At 31.3% G+C, this 21,510-nt stretch overlaps 2 protein-coding genes across 2 annotated transcripts in view; one reads left to right on the forward strand and one right to left on the reverse strand.

The window, feature by feature from the left end:
• The window catches only part of LOC125830524 (uncharacterized), a 338,210-nt gene that overhangs the window by 291,898 nt on the left and 24,802 nt on the right, over positions 1-21,510 (forward strand). The window lies entirely within an intron of this gene.
• On the reverse strand, positions 8,579-15,495 carry LOC125830517 (CBS domain-containing protein CBSX6). The gene is made up of 2 exons (XM_049509707.1): positions 14,815-15,495; positions 8,579-9,662 (listed from the first exon to the last, which is right to left on the reverse strand). Exons 1-2 carry the CDS (start codon positions 15,156-15,158, stop codon positions 8,738-8,740), a joined length of 1,269 nt encoding a protein of 422 aa, XP_049365664.1. The 5' UTR covers positions 15,159-15,495; the 3' UTR covers positions 8,579-8,737.

Genomic DNA, 21,510 nt, shown 5'->3' on the forward strand with positions numbered 1-21,510 from the left:
AATTCTGCTTCATTCCAACTTTTTATTACTTTTGAATTAAAAGGTTCTGGTAATTTTGTAAAATATAATTTCCTTATTTCTTTACTTTCTTCTATGCTATATGTTCCTTTATAATAATATTCTCTAAATGCACATGTATATTCATCTATGTAACACATATTACATATTGCTAATTTTGTCATTAGATTCCGATTTATGATTTTTTCTTTATTTAGTTCTTCTACTTCTGCTGTCATACTACTAAATTCATTTCTTATAGCTATTTCATATTTATATAATATTTTCATGGTTGTAGTGGCTGTTTCACCATCAATTTTTTATTATTTCTTAAAGTTGTTAAGCTTTCATTTGTTAAATTTTGTAGCCATAATTTTACTGTTTCTATAAGTGTCCTTTCTATGTATCCTGGTGCCTCTGCTATTACTATCTTGTTATCTATTAATTGTTTTGATATGTATCCTATCCATAATTGGATTGTTTTATTTATGTCTGCTACACAGTCTAAATCTAAAAATTCATGTTGTCCAGTTATTGGTTTAGGCGTCCATTTTTTATTTAATCTTTTATCCCATGTAGTTTTTTCTTTATCATATTGTTCATAATTTTCATTATAATATTTTGGATTAAATTTTTTTAGGTTTTACAGAAGTAAATACAGAAGACATAGACATGGACGAAAAACCTAGCACATCAGGAGTAAAAAATCCAAAAAAAATTAATCCAAAATATTATAAGAAAAATTATGAACAATATGATAAAGAAAAAACTACATGGGATAAAAGATTAAATAAAAAATGGACGCCTAAACCAATAACTGGACAACATGAATTTTTAGATTTAGACTGTGTAGCAGACATAAATAAAACAATCCAATTATGGATAGGATACATATCAAAACAATTAATAGATAACAAGATAGTAATAGCAGAGGCACCAGGATACATAGAAAGGACACTTATAAGAACAGTAAAATTATGGCTACAAAATTTAACAAATGAAAGCTTAAAAACTTTAAGAAATAAAAAAAAAATTGATGGTGAAACAGCCACTACAACCATGGAAATATTATATAAATATGAAATAGTTATAAGAAATGAATTTAGTAGTATGACAATAGAAGTAGAAGAACTAAATAAAGAAAAAATCATAAATCGGAATCTAATGACAAAATTAGCAATATGTAATATGTGTTACATAGATGAATATACATGTGCATTTAGAGAATATTATTATAAAGGAACATATAGCATAGAAGAAAGTAAAGAAATAAGGAAATTATATTTTACAAAATTACCAGAACCTTTTAATTCAAAAGTAATAAAAAGTTGGAATGAAGCAGAATTAACAGATACCTTAGGAGCTAGAATAAAATTCTTACAACGATGGTTTATGGAACTATGTGAAAAACATAAAGAAGAAATAAAAATGGAAAAAATATTAGTAAAAAACTTGGCATGTTGCAAAAATAAGAAAGCACCTCAATTTGGTTGTACGGATAGGTATTATAAAAATAAAAAGAAATATAATAAAAAATACAGATCAAAATATAAATATAAAAAACCAAGAAGAAGGTACTATGTAAAAAATTACAAAACCAAAAGACCATATAGACCAAAAAGAAAACTAACGGAATGTACTTGTTATAATTGTGGAAAATTAGGACATATAGCTAGAGATTGTAAATTACCCAAAAATCCAAAGAAAAAACAAATATCAGAAATAATAATAGATGATGAAAAATATACACAAATAGAATACGTAGATTATGAATTATAAAGCAATGATAGTATATATGAATTATCGGAAAATGAAATGGAAATTAATCCAGTAATAGAATCAGATAATGAATACGATATCAATGACTGAAAAAGATATACAAATAATAACTAAAGAAAAATATCAAGATGAAGAATCAACAGAACAAAAAATAATATTTGATAATAATATATTTGAACAAATAAAAGGAAAAGAATTAGACCTAAGCGTAGCAAAAATATTCGAAATACCAACAATAAGAAACTGGTTTAAACGACAAAAAGAAGAATATTATGTAGTAAGTCAAAGAGAACATATCATAGATTGCAAATACATTAAAGGAAAGGCCAAAATACCAATAATAAATAAACGAATAATAAATAAAGAAATACAAGATATTAAGGCTAAAAATCCAATTAAATATGTACATTTAGGAGGAACAGAAATACTAATAAAAGCATGTTTTAGAGAAGGAATAGATACACCCATAGAAATATACTTAGCAAATGATAGAATTATACAATCCATAGAAAAAAGTATAATAAGTGCGGTAAAAGGTAACCTCATATACCAAAAATTTAAATTTATAATAAGTGCTAATTACTCAGTAGCAATAAATGACAGAAATATAGATAAATCGTTAGTATTATATTGGAGAATGTCAGGAATAGAACTAGCCCCGGGAAGTAAAATATTTACAGCTAGATGTAAAAACTTATATGTTTTAACGACAAAACATAAAATAACAGCAAAAAATAAAATAAAATAAATAAAAATAGAAGATCCTTTTGAAAGAATAGTCACAGTCATAGACAAGAATGATTATAGTTATAATGAAATTGACATAGAAGAAGATTTAAAAATAATAAAAGAAAGATTAAGTACATCAAAAAGAATAAACATGAACTGTGAAATACCACAAATCTCATAAAAAATGAGTACCTCAAGAAGAATAGATAAAACTTTACAAAAATCAATGGAAGAAGAAATAAAACCACATCATTACTACATAACGGGAATAATGAAACAACGAAAATATTTAATATTAATAGATACAGGACGAGAAGAAAATTATATTACAAGAGAATTAGTGACGGAAGATGAAATAATAACTATTGCACAATCATGCTCCGAACTACCAAAAGCATTAATGTATACCGAAGAAACTACAGAAAAGGAAATAATCATTGGAGGAGTACCAATAGTGATAAAATTCAAAATATATCAAGGAGGTGAAAATATCATTTTAGGAATAAAATGGCTAGAACAAGTAAAAACATATAATCTAAAAGACAAACAGTTAACAATAAATTATGAAAATAAAAGAGTAATAATAAAAAGGACTTTAGTATAATAAAAATATGAAAATATATATACTTGCAAAGATAATAATAGAAGGATATTACAACCGATATTATACACCAATGATAGATACGGGAGCAGAAGCTAATATATGTAAATATAATTGTTTACCAGAAGATAAGTGAGAAAAATTAAAAACATCGATAGTAGTAACATGATTTAATAATGAAGGAAGCATGATCACATTTAAGGCAAAAAATATAAAAATACAAATATGGGATAAGATATTAACTATAGAAAAAATATATAACTTTGAATTAACTACAAAAGATATGCTATTAGGAATGCCATTTTTAGAAAAATTATACCCACATATAATAACAAAAACACACTGGTGGTTCACGACACCGTGTAAACAAAAAATAGGAGCAAAAAGAGTAAATAATAAAAAACGAAAAAACAACAGAATGGATAAAAGGAAGTGAAAAAATTACACAAAAATTAAAAAATATAAAAGAAGAAGACCCTAAAATAGAATTAATTATATTCTCTATAGATAAAGTAAAAATAATTCAAGATAAGTTAGAATTATTATATAGTGAAGATCCTTTACAAGGACGGGAGAAACATAAAACAAAAATAAAAATTGAGCTAATTGATAATAATAGTATAATAACCCAAAAATCATTAAAGTATAATTTTAATGATTTAACCGAATTTAATATACATATAGATGAATTACTCGAAAAAGGATATATACAAGAAAACAATAGTAATCATACAAGCCCGACATTTATCGTAAATAAACATAGTGAACAAAAAAGAGGAAAAAGCAGAATGGTTATTGATTATAGAAATTTAAATGCAAAAACTAAAACATATAATTATCCGATACCAAATAAAATACTAAAGATAAGACAAATACAAGGATATAATTATTTTAGCAAATTTGATTGTAAATCAGGATTTTATCACTTAAAACTAGAAGAAAAATCTAAAAAACTAACAGCATTCACTGTACCACAAGAATTTTATGAATGGAATGTATTACCATTTGGATATAAAAACGCACCAGGTAGATATCAACACTTTATTGACAATTACTTTAAACAAATAGAAAATTGTGTAGTGTACATAGATGATATATTATTATATTCCAAAACACAAGCTGAACATATAAGATTATTAGAAAAATTTATACATATCATAGAATATTCGGGTATAAGTCTAAGTAAAAAGAAAGAAGATATAATGAAAAATCAAGTAGAATTCTTAGGAATACAAATAGATAAAAACGGAATAAAAATGCAAACACATATAGTACAAAAAATAATCAACTCAAATGAACAACTAGACACAAAAAAGAAATTACAGTCATTCTTAGGACTAGTAAATCAAGTAAGAGAAGACATACCAAAATTAGCAGAGAATTTAAAACCATTACAACAAAAATTAAAGAAAGATATAGAATATCAGTTTGATAAAAAAGACCAAATACAAATACAAAAGGTAAAATTATTATGTAAAAACTTACCTAAACTATACTTTCCAGATGAAAACAAAAAATTTACTTATATAATAGAATCAGATGCGAGTGAAAAAAGTTATGGGGAATATTAAAATACATATATGATGACACTACGATAGAACATCATTGCAGGTATTATTCAGGAACATTTAATAATACTGAAATAAAATGGGAAATAAATAGAAAAGAATTATATTCAGTATATAAGTGTTTATTATCATTTGAACCATATATTGTATATAACAAATTTATTATAAGAACAGATAATACACAAGTAAAATGGTGGCTAACAAGAAAAATACAAGATTCGGTAACAACAAAAGAAATAAGGAGATTGGTATTAAATATATTAAATTTCACATTTACAATTGAAGTAATAAAAACTGATAAGAATGTTATTGCAGATTACTTATCAAGACAAAGCTACTCAGACTGAGAACGAAAATACAATAGAAGAGATACTCAAAGCCATAACTACACTTTGTATAAAAGTGGACAGTATGGACAACGAGATACAAAAGTTAAAGACTAATGAAGATAATCTGAAGTCTAAAGCTAGTCAGCAGCATGACTATAAAAATGCGGAGCTACGTCGATCGGAAGACGGAAGAAACTCAGAGCTAAAAGGAGACGATGGGAAACTCCTTAAAACCCATAATATTTGTTTAAATATAGCTGCAGGTACAAGCAAACAAGTTAGTGATAAACAACATAAAAATGCTAACTTAAACCAGCTATTCGAAAAACCATTTACCCAAAGGACACCTAGATATATGTCCCTAGAACCATAAACATCTACATACGCAAATAGTTTGCAAAACCAAAATGAGAAAAAGACATATAACTACATCACACGAACCTATATTGAAAATATCCACAAAATCCAAACCTATTTAAACCACAACCCCACATCAACTACAAAAGAACCAAACCAGGATTATTTGACACAAAAGTTACAAGGATATAACAAGTTAATTGCACAGCCGAAAACTAACGCTAATTTAGTAAGAACATGTTACAACTACGGACTGTTAAATACCGTATACACATACGACGGAGAAGAAGTTAGTGGAATACCAGAACTATACAAAGCATTCGTCACATACAAAAGAGTTACGAAAGGAAATTTATTTTATATAAAATTCTATACAGCACCAGCGGAGATATTATACGAGGAAATAAAACCTCCAATACAAGTTATCAAGATAGGATTAACTAAAGATATGATTATACCCGAAGATATCAGACAACAGGAAGAGATATGCAAAATAGAGATACCAAGTTTTTATGCCAACAAAAGAATAATTGGTATATCAACTATTATACAAGAGCTAACAAACAATTATTTAAACGGAAATGCTATATGGAGTTATTACTCGAGAGATCAATTAATGATATATTCAAATTCAAGAGAACTACGAAGAGCAGATATGGATGAAGTCCAGCGATGGATCTTATCACTATTAAAGCCAAAAGAATGACCTACGACAAGAGCACTAAAGGTAGGATTTATTTCAACAGAGTTATTAACCAGATATTGCAAGTTAATCAGACAAAAATACCCTGATCATATATGTTCGAAATGTAACGGAGAAGATAATATAATTCCAGATGTCCAGCTGGAATGATCTAGTAAGATAAAGACGGAAGAAGATAAGAAGAAGAAGACAAGAAAAAGAAGATAGAGACGGAAGGATAAAGAAAAGAAGACACTTGTAAAGTCTACTAGTCTTATTATTAAATGTAGTGTAAAATAGTCAATAAAGTAGGTAGTGTGCATGTGTATATTAAAAGTAGGATGGACAAATGTAAAAAAGAGTATGGGCAAGTATGGGCAAGTATGGACAAGTGTAAAAATAATATGAATAAGTGTAAGTAGTAGGAATGGTAGGTGGAAGTAGCACATTATTGTAAGTAGTGTAGTACGTGAGAATTCCTTTCTATATAAGAGAGGATATATGTAAATAAAAAGGCAGGCAACGCCTAAATAAAAACTCTCCTTTCAAAAAACTCTCTTAAGTTACTAAACACTTAAAAGTTAATGGAAAAATCTGAAATCCAATCAGATATTTCAGATAGCATGGATAAGCAAGAGGCAAAGGTATATTGTTCAAAAAATATGCGGAACTAATTTCATATATTCCTGAATATCATATATATGATTGAATAAATTTATGTTAGTTATTATGTATTAGAATTATCTGAATCATGATTTCTAGTTTATTAGCACACTGGAAACAAGGAAAAAACTTCTACACTATGCCATCCTAATGTTGAAACTGGTAGGCGATGAAGCCGTTTAAGGGAGTAAACAAAGTTGAGGCGCTGATAAGAAGGAAGTATCCGCTAAAGTACGATGCTAGTAGTGACAGGAAAACATGATAAAGATAATCTAGTTCATAATGATCTAATATGAATTTAATCAATTATGAATATGATAGGAAGGTATAATTTGAAATAAAAAAATCTGCATGATAAAGAACATGACTACTTACGTTCATAATGAAATGATAAAAAACTACGAAACTTTAATATTATATATATTAAAGATATAAAAATAATTGAATTAAGAAGGATCATATGGGAAAAAATATTTAATGATAACGAATCGGAAGATATATTAAACCAACAATGGTATGAAATAGACTTACATGATTTAGACTACGAAAGAATAGAATGGTACGATTTAGAAATAAATTCAGACTAAAATGAACTACGAATATTTACAATATTGGACGGAATCTATGAAAGATATAAAATTATTAGAACAATTAATGGAGGAAAATTTATATATGTACCAAAGAGCCCAAGATATGTTATATCTAGAATATATCATAAATAATATTAAATAAATATTCAGATTAAAACAATTATCGAAAGAATATTACAATAAATATTATTATATTTTACCATGAATTTCACACCTAATATTAAAGAAATATCAAGATTAAGACACTTAGCAAAAGAATACTACAATAAAATCTTTAAAATAAAATACTCACCTACCACACTACCACTTCTATGAATTCCTCAACTACCAGTTCCGCACCGAAAAACAAATGCATTAAAAAATAGGATAAAAACCAATCTATTTATTCAAATAATCACATTTGTATTGCAATTTACAACTATTAGTAGAGTGCCTAATTTATGCAGCCATCTTCTAGAAAAAGTTCCGTTTCAACTAACCTTGAATTTAGTACTAATAGTTGTATAGTTGTATAAAACTTTGTTCTAACCTAGCTAAAGATTGACCGTTATCAATCTCCGGTCTTGATAAAACTTGTTGACGGTCTTGAAATTCCATGTCATCATCACTATCACATCCAATGATTGAATCTAAGAAAACTTCATATTGACTATTTAACTTTGAAAGTCCTTAATTTCTTCGCTCGGCATTGATCAAATCTCTAAACAACACTGATATCTCCAAACTGTCTTTTTCTAACAAATATATGTGATCTCCAATTTGAAAACTTATCGCGCTGAAAAGCTGCCTCTGAAGCTATTGATATTTCTTGAATCGCTAGCACATCCTTCACCATCCTACATTATTGTAGTAAGACTGCAATGAACATCTTTCCTCCATTACCAAGTCTGTGAGCCTATCTATTGAGCTAGTATATTTCAAGGTTCTTATCACTGAAGTACCAATTTAGGATATTTGCAATTATGCGTTCAGAATTTAATATGTATTCGTTGAAATACAATGATTATCGCACTACATGTATCTATGCTATGCGTCGAATTCAGTTGAACTCAGCACTCAATCCGTTTCAGCATATCATATGCTCCTGCATCAACTTTTACGACAAATTATATTGTTCAAGAATGAAATTGATGTTTATAAAAAAATGAAGATGAATTGATGAGTCTACTTGGTATATGCGATCTGGGGATCAGAAATTTTGGGATGGGAAATGGATGCATTGTGGAACAACTTGAAAACCTTGTAAAAGACAAGAAGGTGAACAAATTGTTCAATTTCCATCCTTCAACTTATTGAACCAATCACCATATCACATATTCACATTTAGAGTGTACAACATATAGTTCTCACATTAACAAATCTAAACCTCAAAACAGATGCAAAACAGAAAAAGATGCACAGAAAAACATAAATGTAAAAAACTGGCCTCCCCTGTACCAACTTTATGCCTGATTAATCAACATACTGGAGCAGGAGTGGGTTTCAGGATTGGTGGTAGGAAGTGGTCTGGTAACAGCTGCTAAGATATCAGCGTACCCAACAACTCCAACTAAATGGTCCTCATTCTCGGCATCAGTAACCCATACATGAGTTGCACGATGTGACAACATTTGAGCCATAACGGCAGCTAGTGAGCTTGTCTCCTTACATGTCAATGGTGCACTTCTGCCACGATACATGCTCCTAGAAACACTTAAAGATGAGTTTGTTGGATTGCTGACGAACCCAATACTCCTGCTGCTAAATTTTTTTGGCCTAACTATACCGCCACGACTATTGGCTGTATTTGCATTTGTTACCATAGGATTGACTGCAAAATCAGGTAAGGAGCTTGAGGAAATATTATCCTCAACACCCATCACGAATTGTCCGGCTGAAAAATTAGCTAAGGCCCATGCTGCAGCTAAGTAATCACACTTCCACAGTTTAGTGGCTGAAATCTCGCCAATGATCTTATTGTAATCATCTGCCATAGGATCGATGACTGCAACTGCAGGGGGATCTGATGGTAGTTTTTGAGTGGCATCTATCGCTGGGCGTGATGCTTCTATTGAGCAGTAGTTTGGGTTAATGATTCCAAGGGAATAGATAGAGGAGAGAGGAATAGGGGCTAATGCACCAAGGCAACCAATAATAAAACGGATGATATCTTCTCTGGACAGACAACAGAATTTGTCACGAATGGGCACAGGGGAAGAAGTTGATGGACGGTTGGCATTGGCAGCCGGGTTAGAAGTATCAATGTTCTTTAGCCATTTGCCATTATAAAGAATTGAAAATCTCTTGCTCATGCCTCTCCATACAACACTTTTGGGAACAAGGAGTCGCTTCACACCTTGCTTCATCATCTCCAGTGCATCTATCAATCTGCAAAGTACAATAGATCAGCAATATAGTAATTAAAGAAATAGTTTCTACAAACTTTCCTCGTCCACTCACTTTTCAGCAGCAAACTCATTGTATAATTCAACTGTCCTATTACTTCACATATAAGTTGACTATTATAGGTAGTCATACGGACCCTTGCAATACTGGTTAGTAAGATTTGGAAATAGTACTTAAATATATAAGGAGAGAGGGATAGGGGCAAACTCATTCCTATGTAACTTAGAAAAACTTGGAAATAGTACTTAATTATATAGTACTATAAGACAAAAAAAATTTAATTATCATAAATAAAAGGTTTCATTTTTTTTACATTTTAGTTTGAGAAGTTAAAAGAGTAAGCAAACAAGGTTAAGTTTCTATCTGTCATTATTTATTACATATACTTATCCCTTTGGTTTTTATTACATTTGTTGTTTGTTTTTTTCTGTTTATGACAATTTTATATACTATTTTAAACTAAACTTTTCTAAATCAATTATTTTTATTTGTCTATGAAAAGAAATATTAAATGAATCAATCCTTAAAAGGGTTACTTTATAGCTTTGCATCTAAAAACGTTAAAAGAGTGAATTTCGAAAAAAAATACATGAAGTTCATTAAAAATATTAATGATTTCTTAATAAGCTTTGGCTTTAGGCCACTTACTCTATTGATCTGCCCCACCACCCCACCCACCCACACCCCATGTCTCCCTCTCCTTTTCCCCCTTCTCAAACAGATCAATGCAGCTCTTTGGCCGAGTGCAAAGTACTCATGGATCAAGATCCTTCCTCTACTAGTTTCTATTCAGAACATTTTATTTTATACAAGGATGCATTTTTATTCTTCTAGGTATATTCTTTTAAGGGGTGGAAGTTGGGGGGCATGCTACTACTAACCAGAGATAAAATCTACACTCTGCAAAAGTACTAAAGGAAAAGTTACTCAACAAGACTTTTTGGTGCTATTCTTCAATTTTTGCCTGCGCATTTACAAAATAAGAAGACTCCTTCAATAGGCTGGATTTATTACTAGAACCTAGTCATGTTAAGTGTAAAATTCAATTTCACATTCTATTCTGAATGAGCAAGGTTCACGAAACCATCCACTCTACTCTTCATTCCAGGCATGAATCGTCCGACAACTGAGAGAGACCACAAATTGAATAATGATGTCAACCAGCTGATTAAATACATACATTCCTAAAGCTATCCGGTCGTAGCAGCTAATAATTAGTCTATCCATTCAATACAACATGAAAAAGCAAAGTTACGAAGTTCAAATACCTAACTAGAGAATGATCAATTTTATGTTAATTTAGCACCATGACAGGAGTATAAGGACAAGATAGACCAATAAAGAAATCATGAACATTGGGAGTGGCAGCGAAGAGTTGTGGAAAAAGGTGATGCTAGAATATACCATTGACATGACATTATACAGGTAAGGTATGGATTTTCTTGAGTTTGCTCACAAAGGTTTTGCCATTATCCAATGAATATGGGGCTAATATATTAGCAAGGTGCATGAAGAAATCAATTGTTACTCCTTTCTCTTCTCTGATCTCTTATGTTTTTTTTTTTTGGGGGGGGGGGGGGGGGGCTTTGACTGGACGATCCTTAGATCTACTGAAAAAATTTATGATTAAGAGGAGTCATGAAGCTTTCTATTAGGTTGAAAACATGCATAACATTTGCTACTGTTTGTTCAGAGGGAGGTGAGAAGGACAATAATTTCAAACTGACAGAGAAGAGGGAAAGGAAAAACAGCTTTCGGCATTGTTTGCCTTGGAATATATGGTGCAGCTAGATTAAGATGAATGTCATACACAACAAGCAATTAAAAATCACAAATAGACACCTGATTCAAAAGAAGAGGTATAAGGGGCCTGAGGCTAAGAAGTTGCAAAGATTAAAGAACTACAGGTAATGTGTTCTCTAATCTCTACATATGAGCAAGTGCATCAAGAAGAAAGAGGACTTGACAACAGGTAATTGTTTCTATCTTTACAGTTAGGGATAATTTCAAAGACCTGCCCTCTGATTTTTCTCCATAACACTAATTCATTAAATAAAAGTAATTATAGTCTCACCAACTTTTTCCTTTCCGACAATCTTTTAATTAACTAATTTATTTCCTTTGGAATATAAGAGAAGAACTAATATCCAGGCCGCATTCTCCTTCCTCTCTTCTTCCACAAAAAAATATCTTCATCAACTGCAATCTGTCTATTCAATGCCCTATAAACTTCTGAAAAAAATAAACTTCTCATTCCCATTGTTAGAATTCACAGTCTCTGTAATTTTCCATGCATTACTAGCATACTTTGACGTAGTGTTTGAAAAACGACTGTCTTTACTCTCTCCCAAACACACCAAGACCTTATTCTAGATCTATGGTGAAGATTCTTTTATCCACTTTTCAATTGTTGAACCCGAATCAAATAAATTATACACTTAATTTAGGTTAGGTTAGAATAACAATACATCAATTTCAACATATTTGCTTAAATATTAGTGAAGTTTTTCATTAAAGCAGCTTCAAGAAGCTATATGGACATTGAAGTCAATAGAGACACATGCTGAAGTTGAAGAAACAGTTTTTCTGGAGGAAGAGAGGAGGAAAACACGGGCATGGATATTAGAACTTCTTTTTATATTCCAAAGGAATTTAATTAGTTAATTAAAAGATTGTAGTGAACGGCAAATTGGTAAGATTGTAATTACTTTTATTCAATGATAAACAGTTTAAAACAATTGTTACAAAGAAATCAAAATAAGACAACTAAGCGTTATATTGTAAACCACAAGAAAGGTTAGTGTTATGGAGCGCAACCAGAGGGGAGGTCTCTCTCTGAAATTATCCCTTACATTTATTAATATCAGAAACTCTGATCAGCCAAAGAGGTCACCATTACTATTTACTGGTGATGGAGACACTGTCTTATTCTTAAAACAGCTTCAAAACATAGCTGGATAAGAGGCTTCAGAATTGAAGGAAATGCTGGGGACACGTTAGAGGTTTTACACATATTATATGCAGATGATACATTAATATTGTGTGATGCAGAGAAGGAACAACTACAACATCTAAAAATAATATGTAGACATTTGAAGCTGTTGGTCGACAGCACATAAACTTGGCCAAAAGCAGCATATTCTCAGCGCAATGAAGACTGTCAAATTTCTGAATTAGCCAGAAATTTGGGCTGACAAATGAGTGAATTCCCTGCAACATACTTGGGTCTTCCACTATGCTCCAAGTGGTGAGGCAAGGAGTGATTAAGAACTGAAAAGCTAAGCTAGCACCCTGGAAGAAGACATATCATTTGGCGGATGAATGACACTTATGAAAAGTGCTTTAGATGGAATTCCAACATAAGGGACTTCTCATGGGATGACGGCCAGGAGAAAAGATTCATTTGTTAAATGGCCTAATATCTTAAAGAAAAAGGGAAAGGGGGGGGGGGGTTGGGGATCAGAAATTTAAGCATAGGCAACAAGAGACCTGCTAATGAGATTTGGGATGAGAAGATCAGAAATACCCGATCCGGGGAATAAAAAGAAGGATGATACGGGAAAGTCCAACAGAGCTGACACAGTATAGAAGATCGATGGTGCTCCAATACCGTGACAAGCTCATCTGGAAACCCATAAGAGGTTTATGGGTGAAGTTGAGCACTGACAAGGATGCAGATTGGAAATGGCATCACGACCAGAATTTGGCATGGTATATGGATAAACCAAGCCCTCATTCAAGGAGATTTTTCCCGATATTTTTGATCTGATATGTAAAGCTGCATAAAATTGCAGAGACAGAATCTGGGTTCTGAGCTTAAGGAGACATATACAAAGATTTGGAGTTGGGAAGTATAACTCTTATACAAAGATTTGGAGTTGGGAAGTATAACTCTTATGTTGGAAATACTAGGGAACGTGCAACTTCTGGAAACAAAGACATACAGGAGTAGTGGAAATACAATAAAGATAGCACACTCTCACTCATATTATCAGTGGTCAATGAAGAGTGGTAAAGATGAGCAATTCATCTTGTTCAAAGACGATTTCCATACAAATGATCCACCAAAAGTCATATGTTTTGGATGGATGGTTACGTAGAAAATCTGTCTAAGGAGGAAAAGTAGATTCAAGCAATGTAACAGATACTTTTTATGCAAAGATAGCCCTGAAACTGAAGAACTTTTATTTTTTCTATTGCTAGGTATAAAGGAAAAATGGAGTGTTTCCTAAATCCTAGGGCATGCAATGGGTGGTTCTAAAGGAATCTCAGAGAACCAACACAACACAGCATAGATAAATTAATCTTGCAATATGGCATTTCTGTTGTAGAGGAGACACAGATAAATTCAAATTCATGTGAGGAGACATCGATAAATTTAAATTCATGTGAAGGAGACATTGATAAATTCAAATTCAATCCCATGAAACACTGCCTAAGTCAACTCTCCAAAACTTTAACTAAATTAGCCTAATTTCTAACTTACAAAACTCCACCAGTCAATCAATTAATTATTGGCAGATCTGTCTGGCCAGGTAGACACCAGAAATATATACACACACCTATGGGACCCTTTTTTATCCTTTTAATTATATGGCATTTCAATTTTTCATGTCCTATGTAATATCCACTAACTATACACTATACAGATTGGTACAGATGAAGTGAGTGATTACTTATGAGCTGAATTATGAATAATACTTTACTGCGCTTTGCCAATAAAACACTATTTCCTCTGTCCCAATTGTAAAAAGGAACTCAATCCATTCTATTTTTTTGAGTAAAACTTTCAATAATTCAAACTAATCAAACTAGAAGTTTCTTTCTTTTTGATGACTGTGATGTCCGGACCAGCTTGCACCTAATTCTAGAGGATACCTACCACCTCCTACCGGCAAAAGGTAGCAAGTAACTCTGTTATTCAAATTTGAAATTCTGATGTCATGTTTTTCTCAACCAAGGTAACTTTTCAACCATCATTCTAACAGCTATCTTCTACTTACATTAATAGAATTTATAAGACAACAGCATCATCATAAACTTACATAAAGTCGAGTATATACCACAGCAGTATTCCTAATGATTGGCAATGAACACAATAATCAAAGGCAGTTTCAAAAGTAAGGAGACTAACCTGGTGGCAGGATCAAGCTCCTTGAGCAAAGAATTATCAGGAAGCACAACCTCAGAAACAGGAGTCTTCATAGCTTTCTCCTGATCAGCCAAACATTCCTCTCTAGCCAAAAATGCAACAATATCAAGAGAATTAAGAATACCCACAAACCTTTTTCGCCTCATCTCTGCATTCTCAATCAAACCCTTTTGAGATCTCGTCTTCCACACTGGTATCCCACATTCCGTAGACTCCCCAATAGCCCTTATAGCAGCCTCCACTGTTTGTGTCTCCGTAAATTCAACTAACTCTGGTTTTCCCACTGTCAGATCCCCAACCACATGATACAAAAACACCGATGCCATTACAACTCAAATTCACCAAAACAGATAATTTTCTACGGATAAATTGTAAAACAAGAAGAAAAGGGTTTAAAATTGTGTAAATTTAGCAAGAATTTTTATGTGAATAAAGATCCGGATTTGAAGGGGAAAAAGAATTGTGGGTCCTAAAAGAGGGAATGGAGGAAGATAAGGAGAAGATGAAAACGGGTAATGCGGAATCTGACAAGAGAAGTAGTAATACTAAAGTGAGATAAAGGTAGAAGATTGGCCATGGAAGGTGAGATTAACAAGCCAAATAAAAGCAAGGCCCATGAAAACTTGGAACTAATTTTCTGGTAAAATTTTGGTAAAGAGGCAAAGGAGATTCTAGAAAAGTGAGGGAGGCAAAGGATAAGTGGTCAAACAAGATTGACTTGTCTCAATAATTGAGTAATCATACAGAATTTATTATTATTGAGATATTTTCAATCAAGATGGCAAAAGATAACTACTATGAATTTATTGCATAGGAATTTGATTTGATGTGGATGATTTTGCAACACAAATTCCTCCAACTTTCGACAATAATCAAACTCTGCTTTTATTGCACTATTGATTTTATCCGGTTAGGGATTTTTGTGGTTCGGTTTGGATCAGATATTGCTTAAACCTAAAATCAAATTAATCTATTTGTTTTTTTAAGTTTCTAAAACCAAATTAAATCAAACGAAAAAAATAACCATTGGTTTGGTTATTGTCGGTTTGGTTTAGTTTTTCTGATTTTTTCGGTTTGAAAGTAATAAATTTTTTGAGGACATACATATCTCGATAGACACAAACACCTAGTTTATGAACAATCCATAGAAAAGTTATTGTCGGTTCAATTAAACAATTAACAATGCTAGAGTTATTATTACATGAACAAAGTGATTCAACTAGAAGAAAGTGTGATTATCTTTGTGTGAGGTAGGATAGGTAAAAATTAAAGTAATGGATTTTGATGGACTTGGACTTATGATTGTAATAGTTGAGCTAACATTTAAGTGTTGGGCTTGAGAAAATAGTAAAGTTAGACTTGAGTTAATTAAAATTTAACAAAATATTTATATTTTATTTATGAATAATATATAAATAATTATAAAATTTATATATCTAATTTATCGGTCTGATTTGGTTATTTTTGCGGTTGTTTTTAGTAAAACAAAATCAAACCAAATGGTATCGGTTTTCAAAATTTAAAACCAAACCAAATACCAATTTTTAAAATCGGTTTGGTTCGGATTGCGGTTCGATTTGGTTTTTTAACCATAACCATGAACCGCCCTAATCCTTGTTATATCAAATATATGTTCTCCCTCTGTCCAACAATAATTGTTCACTATTGACTTTGGACACTTCTTAAGAAACTATAAATAGAAGAATAATTTTATTATATCACCCTTTGAATATAATAAATACAATGTCTTTAAAAATGCAATAGGGAAATGGCTATAATTAATGATAAGGGTAAATTAGGAATTAAGTGTAAAATCATCCATTGATTTCATAAAGTGGACAAGTATTGTTGGACCACCTAAAATAGTATAGTTGACAACTATTGTTGGACGGAGGGAGCAATACTTATTTATTTTACATATAATTTATTTTTTAATCTAGATATTTATAACTTTTTCTTTAAGTTCATTAACATTATTAAAGGGAAAAGGGTCAAAAATATTCTTAAACTATGTGAAATGAACAAAAATGTCCTCCGTTTAAGGTTTGGCCCAAAAATGTTCTTGTCGTCAATACTTTGGTCCAAAAATGTTTGTCATGCCCTGAGTCTACACCCTGGACGCAGGGGCGGATCTACATGGAGGTTAGGGGGGTCACCCGACCCCCCTCGTCGAAAAATTACACGGTATATATAAGGTCAAATTCTGTTTTTATGTGTGTATATATTAAAATGAACCCCCTAAACACATGTAAAGAGGCTAGCACTGGGGTTCAAGAACTCGCTTGGACGTCATGGGCTTGATTCTGCGCAACAACACTTTCCTAAAATTTTTCTTGTTTTCTTCATTTGGAAAATCAAATAGCAAGCCTGAGATGGGCCTAACATTTTTGGGCTGGAGCTTTATTTTTTTATTATTTTTTTTCATTTTCTAATGTTATTTCTCCTTTTCAATATTCATTTTTTTGAATTTCTAAGGCACATTATTTTCATTTTTGTATTTTATTATTTTTGTCTCCATTGCTCATTTTATTTTTACGTAACTCTCTTTTTATATACTAATTCAAATGAACTTTTTAAAAAGCTGTCAATTATTCTTAAACTTGAAATTGAGATAGAGAAAAAAAACTTTAAAGATAAGTTAAACTTAATCGAACGAATAAATTTGAAAGACATGATTATTCATCATATTTCTTTCTCATTTTTTCAGTTCTATTCTAGAGAGACGTAAACTACATTGATATGATTTATTCATTTTTTTTATCGATGGAAAACCTTATAAATTGAATAAATGAACAAAAAATTGGCGATGCCATTTATTTATCCTTTTAATATGCATTATAATATTAGTAACTCAATCCCCACACATTTTAAAGAGTATTAAACAATTTTTAAAGTAACATATGATTGAATGAACACTAATTTAATTTATTTTAAAAATTCAAAAAAAGTAAAATAATAAAAAATTAAAGAAAAAAATCATTTTAAAAAAAGAATCAACGAAGCATAGTAAAAGTAGGAAGAAACGCTAAATGCGGCATGACAAGACAAGTTATATTTAATGGATTAAGGATAATTTTTTTCTTTCCCGATCCGTTTTGCTCCATTTTCTTATTTACTTCTTATAAGTTGAACCCCCTCCACGAAAATCTTGGCTCCGCCACTGCCTGGACGTGGCCGGCACTTGAGACCCATTTCTGGTTCCCAAGTGAACCCTTGGTTTGGCTGACTACTTAGCGGAAGATTTACTCAAGCGATAATAAGCTTAGAACTGAAATTTAGGACATTCAAACTCAAGCAAATACTTAACTCAAACTGTTTGAAAATACTTAATAATAATAATAATAATAATAATAATAATAATAATAATAATAATAATACTTTGCAAAACAGTCTCAAAACATCTCAAACAAAGGGGAAATACTGAGAGACTCCTTAACTCTAACTATCTATGAAGCCTCTATAGTTCAGCATGGTTGTTGGGACAAGACCCAAAACACCCTAAAAGGACTAAACTAAACGGGAAAAAGGGGAAATCCTTTGGAATGCAAGGAGGCTCAACAAAGCTAACTGGAGTGTCAAATGATCTCAACAAAGCGCCTGTTGATGATCCTGAACACCTATATCTGCATCATAATAAGATGCAGGTTGAATGACATCAGTACATTGAATGTATGAGTATGTACAGAAAATCGAATGCATAGATAACTAAACTGATAATACCAAAATAATGCTCACCTCAACTCAACTCAATACAAAAGCAATAACAAAATATGAAATGTTTAAAGCTTCATAAATAAAAGATACTAACTCAAGGATGTATATAAAAAAAATACAAGTTACTCTTTACTCTTATTTGGGAGAATATCTAACCGACAACCATCACTATGAGCTATGTAATGATACAACGTCTCCCCACGCTACCAGAACTGTCTTATACCTTGACGGGGTATAGAACACCTCAACTAAGTGGATCCACTAAGCTATGCTCGAAAGCAATAAGAAGTCGTCTAAAAAGTATGATCATTTACCGATGTTGGCTACATAGTTTGTGAGGAATGTGAGTTGTCTGAACTCATCCTCATATCGGTTCTCAATACTACTCCTAATATATATATACTCATGCTCAATTAGAAATACTTTTTCTCTGTTTTGAGGTAATTACTCAAAATAACTCTTTTTAAAGAGGTAATGAAATATCTTGAACTTATAAAATCTTTTTAGAAATAAAAGTTTCTCTTTTCTCAATGTAAAAATGTTACCTTTGGGAATACTTAGTTTAAGGTTGTTGTTGGTTAAACAAGAACTCTCAATAATAACTCCATAAAACTCTTGAACTTCCCTTTAAACTCAAATTAGTTTTAAATGTGCATTAAGACATGTGATTAAGATATGCAGGGATTTTCAAAGGTAAATGGAGCCTATAGGAGCTAATACAAGGAAGGGAAACATGGCCACAACTTAAAGGAACCCGTGTCGGATGAAACAAGGAAAGATTGGCCTAGAAATCCTTGGCAAATTGCTGGCGCAGGATGCCTAGCCCTGAACTTCAGAAGTCAGGCCTTGGCACATTGCTAGCGCGTCCCCTCTGGGCCTGAACTTTAGAAGTTAGGCCTTGGCGCATTGCTGGCGCGTCATCCCAGGGTCTGAACTTTAGAAGTCAAGCCTTGGTGCACTATTGGCACATCGCCCTAGGGCCCGAACTTCAGAAGTTAGGCCTTGGCGCACCGCCCCAGGCCCTTCCCCAACACCCCAACGAATTTTCAAGCTTAAATAAGGACCCCAACTTAGTTTAGAATTGAAAATTTTCTCCTAAACTCTTCTTAATTCTCAAACTCAACACGAAAACATGAAAACTTTCATACAATTCCGTTGGAAATATAACTTTATCAAATCAATAGGGTTCATGTGATACTAATCATGAACAACACAATAATATTCACATAACAAAAGAATAAAAAAGCCTCAATTGTTAAAGAATTGAACTCAATATCAAGAACTACAAATGTATCCTTTAGATATAACAATTTCTTGACTAAATTGAGATGTAGGGTGTGAGGACGAATAATTACAACAATGTACGAAGCCTTACATACTTGAAAAGAACAAAGGTTCTTGGGGAAAATCAATGGAATCTTGAAGAACGCTTGAAACCTAGTTTTTTCTCCTCTTGGAACCTTACTCTGATTCCTCTTAGTGTTAAAGAATGTGAAAAAATGGTTTAAAGCTGATTAGACCCTTAATTGGGTGATGAAAAACGTGGCAAGGATTAGAAGGGATGGGAAAAGACCAAACTACCCCTCTAAAAATGATTGAGATGCCTTTAAAAGAGAGGCTTCACTAAAATGGGCATAACTTTTTACTTCGATCTCAAAATTAAGCAAACTTGGTGGAGTTGGAAAGAGGACTCAAAGACCTTTAATTTGATAGGTCACGGGCCACCTAATTCTTTATGAGCTAAGAGATATGATCATTAAAAGTTGACCCAAAAACTTAAAATTGATGGGTGACTTGCACGAACCCCTCTTTAGCCCTTTTCAAAGTCCGATGTGTTACATGTTCATTCTACAAATAAATATATTATTTATATTCTTTTTAACACATTATTTTTATAATAATATATATTTTAAAATTAGTAAATGTTTATCTTACTTTAATTTAGAATATATATATATTATAATTATGTGTTATCGTTATATAAATAAAATTAATGATGGATATACTATGATCTTATATAAATGACATATATAATCCGTCGAAAACATACATGAAGTTATTCTATTTTAATTGATAAAATGAGATTAAGAAGAAACAAATTATTTCCTACATTTTTATTTGTTAAAGTGGTTTAAAAGAAAGAAAACAAGAATAAGGTTCTTTAATAATATTTTAATTAGGAAGAAGATGTGTATAATATATTTATTTGGAAAAGGGCATTTTTGACCCATTTAGCAATTATAGGAGCATTTCTGGACCAAAGTATTGACTGCAAGGGCATTTTTGAACCAAAGTATTGACGGCAAGGACATTTTTGTTTATTTCACATAGTTAAAGGGCATTTTGACCCTTTTCCCTAAGTAGAATAATATTTTTTATGAATTTTTCACAAAATTTGATATTATTTTTATGACAGTTATTTCAATATACAATATGCTTTAAGTGTGTATATGTATTTATGCTTACAGTTTTGTCTTTCTCCATTCTCTTACTCCATGCATTTCATATTATTTGATTTTTTTGATATGATATCTCTTAAAAAAATTAATTAAATGTATATTTTACTAAACTAACATTATTAATAATGTTTTGAAACTTTAAATTTGACTACTACTACTTGATGCAATTATTTAATACTAAGGATATTTTACTAACTCTTGTATTGATTGGGTTTGGGTTAAGGAGTGTGGATATGAGTCGGGGTGGGTAAGAGATTTTCTGATGATGGGTTGAAATTTAAATTTATCCAATAGAAAGATGTCACGTAATTATTATTATTAATAATAATTTTTTTAAAAAAGTTGTTAGTTTTAATCGTAATAGTGGACCAAAAAGGTGGATTGAAGAGTACTTTTAGCTCAATAGGTGAATGAGGAGTATATTTAAACCTTTTCGGATAGTCCAGAAGTATTTTTGACTCTTTTCTTTTAATGTAAAAACACATAAAAATGTCATCAATATATA

Source organism: Solanum verrucosum, unplaced genomic scaffold, assembly GCF_900185275.1.
Source record: "Solanum verrucosum unplaced genomic scaffold, falcon-dt-bn FXZP01000075.1, whole genome shotgun sequence".
In the NCBI taxonomy this organism is placed as follows: domain Eukaryota; kingdom Viridiplantae; phylum Streptophyta; class Magnoliopsida; order Solanales; family Solanaceae; genus Solanum; species Solanum verrucosum.

What these genes read in the sequence shown, in the direction of transcription:
- LOC125830517 (XM_049509707.1), bottom strand. Translation starts at nt 15,158, where the DNA reads ATGGCATCGGTGTTTTTGTATCATGTGGTTGGGGATCTGACAGTGGGA. An exon ending in GAGCTTGATCCTGCCACCAG is followed by an intron (nt 9,663 to 14,814) that starts GTTAGTCTCCTT and finishes TGTACTTTGCAG; the next exon opens with ATTGATAGATGCACTGGAGA.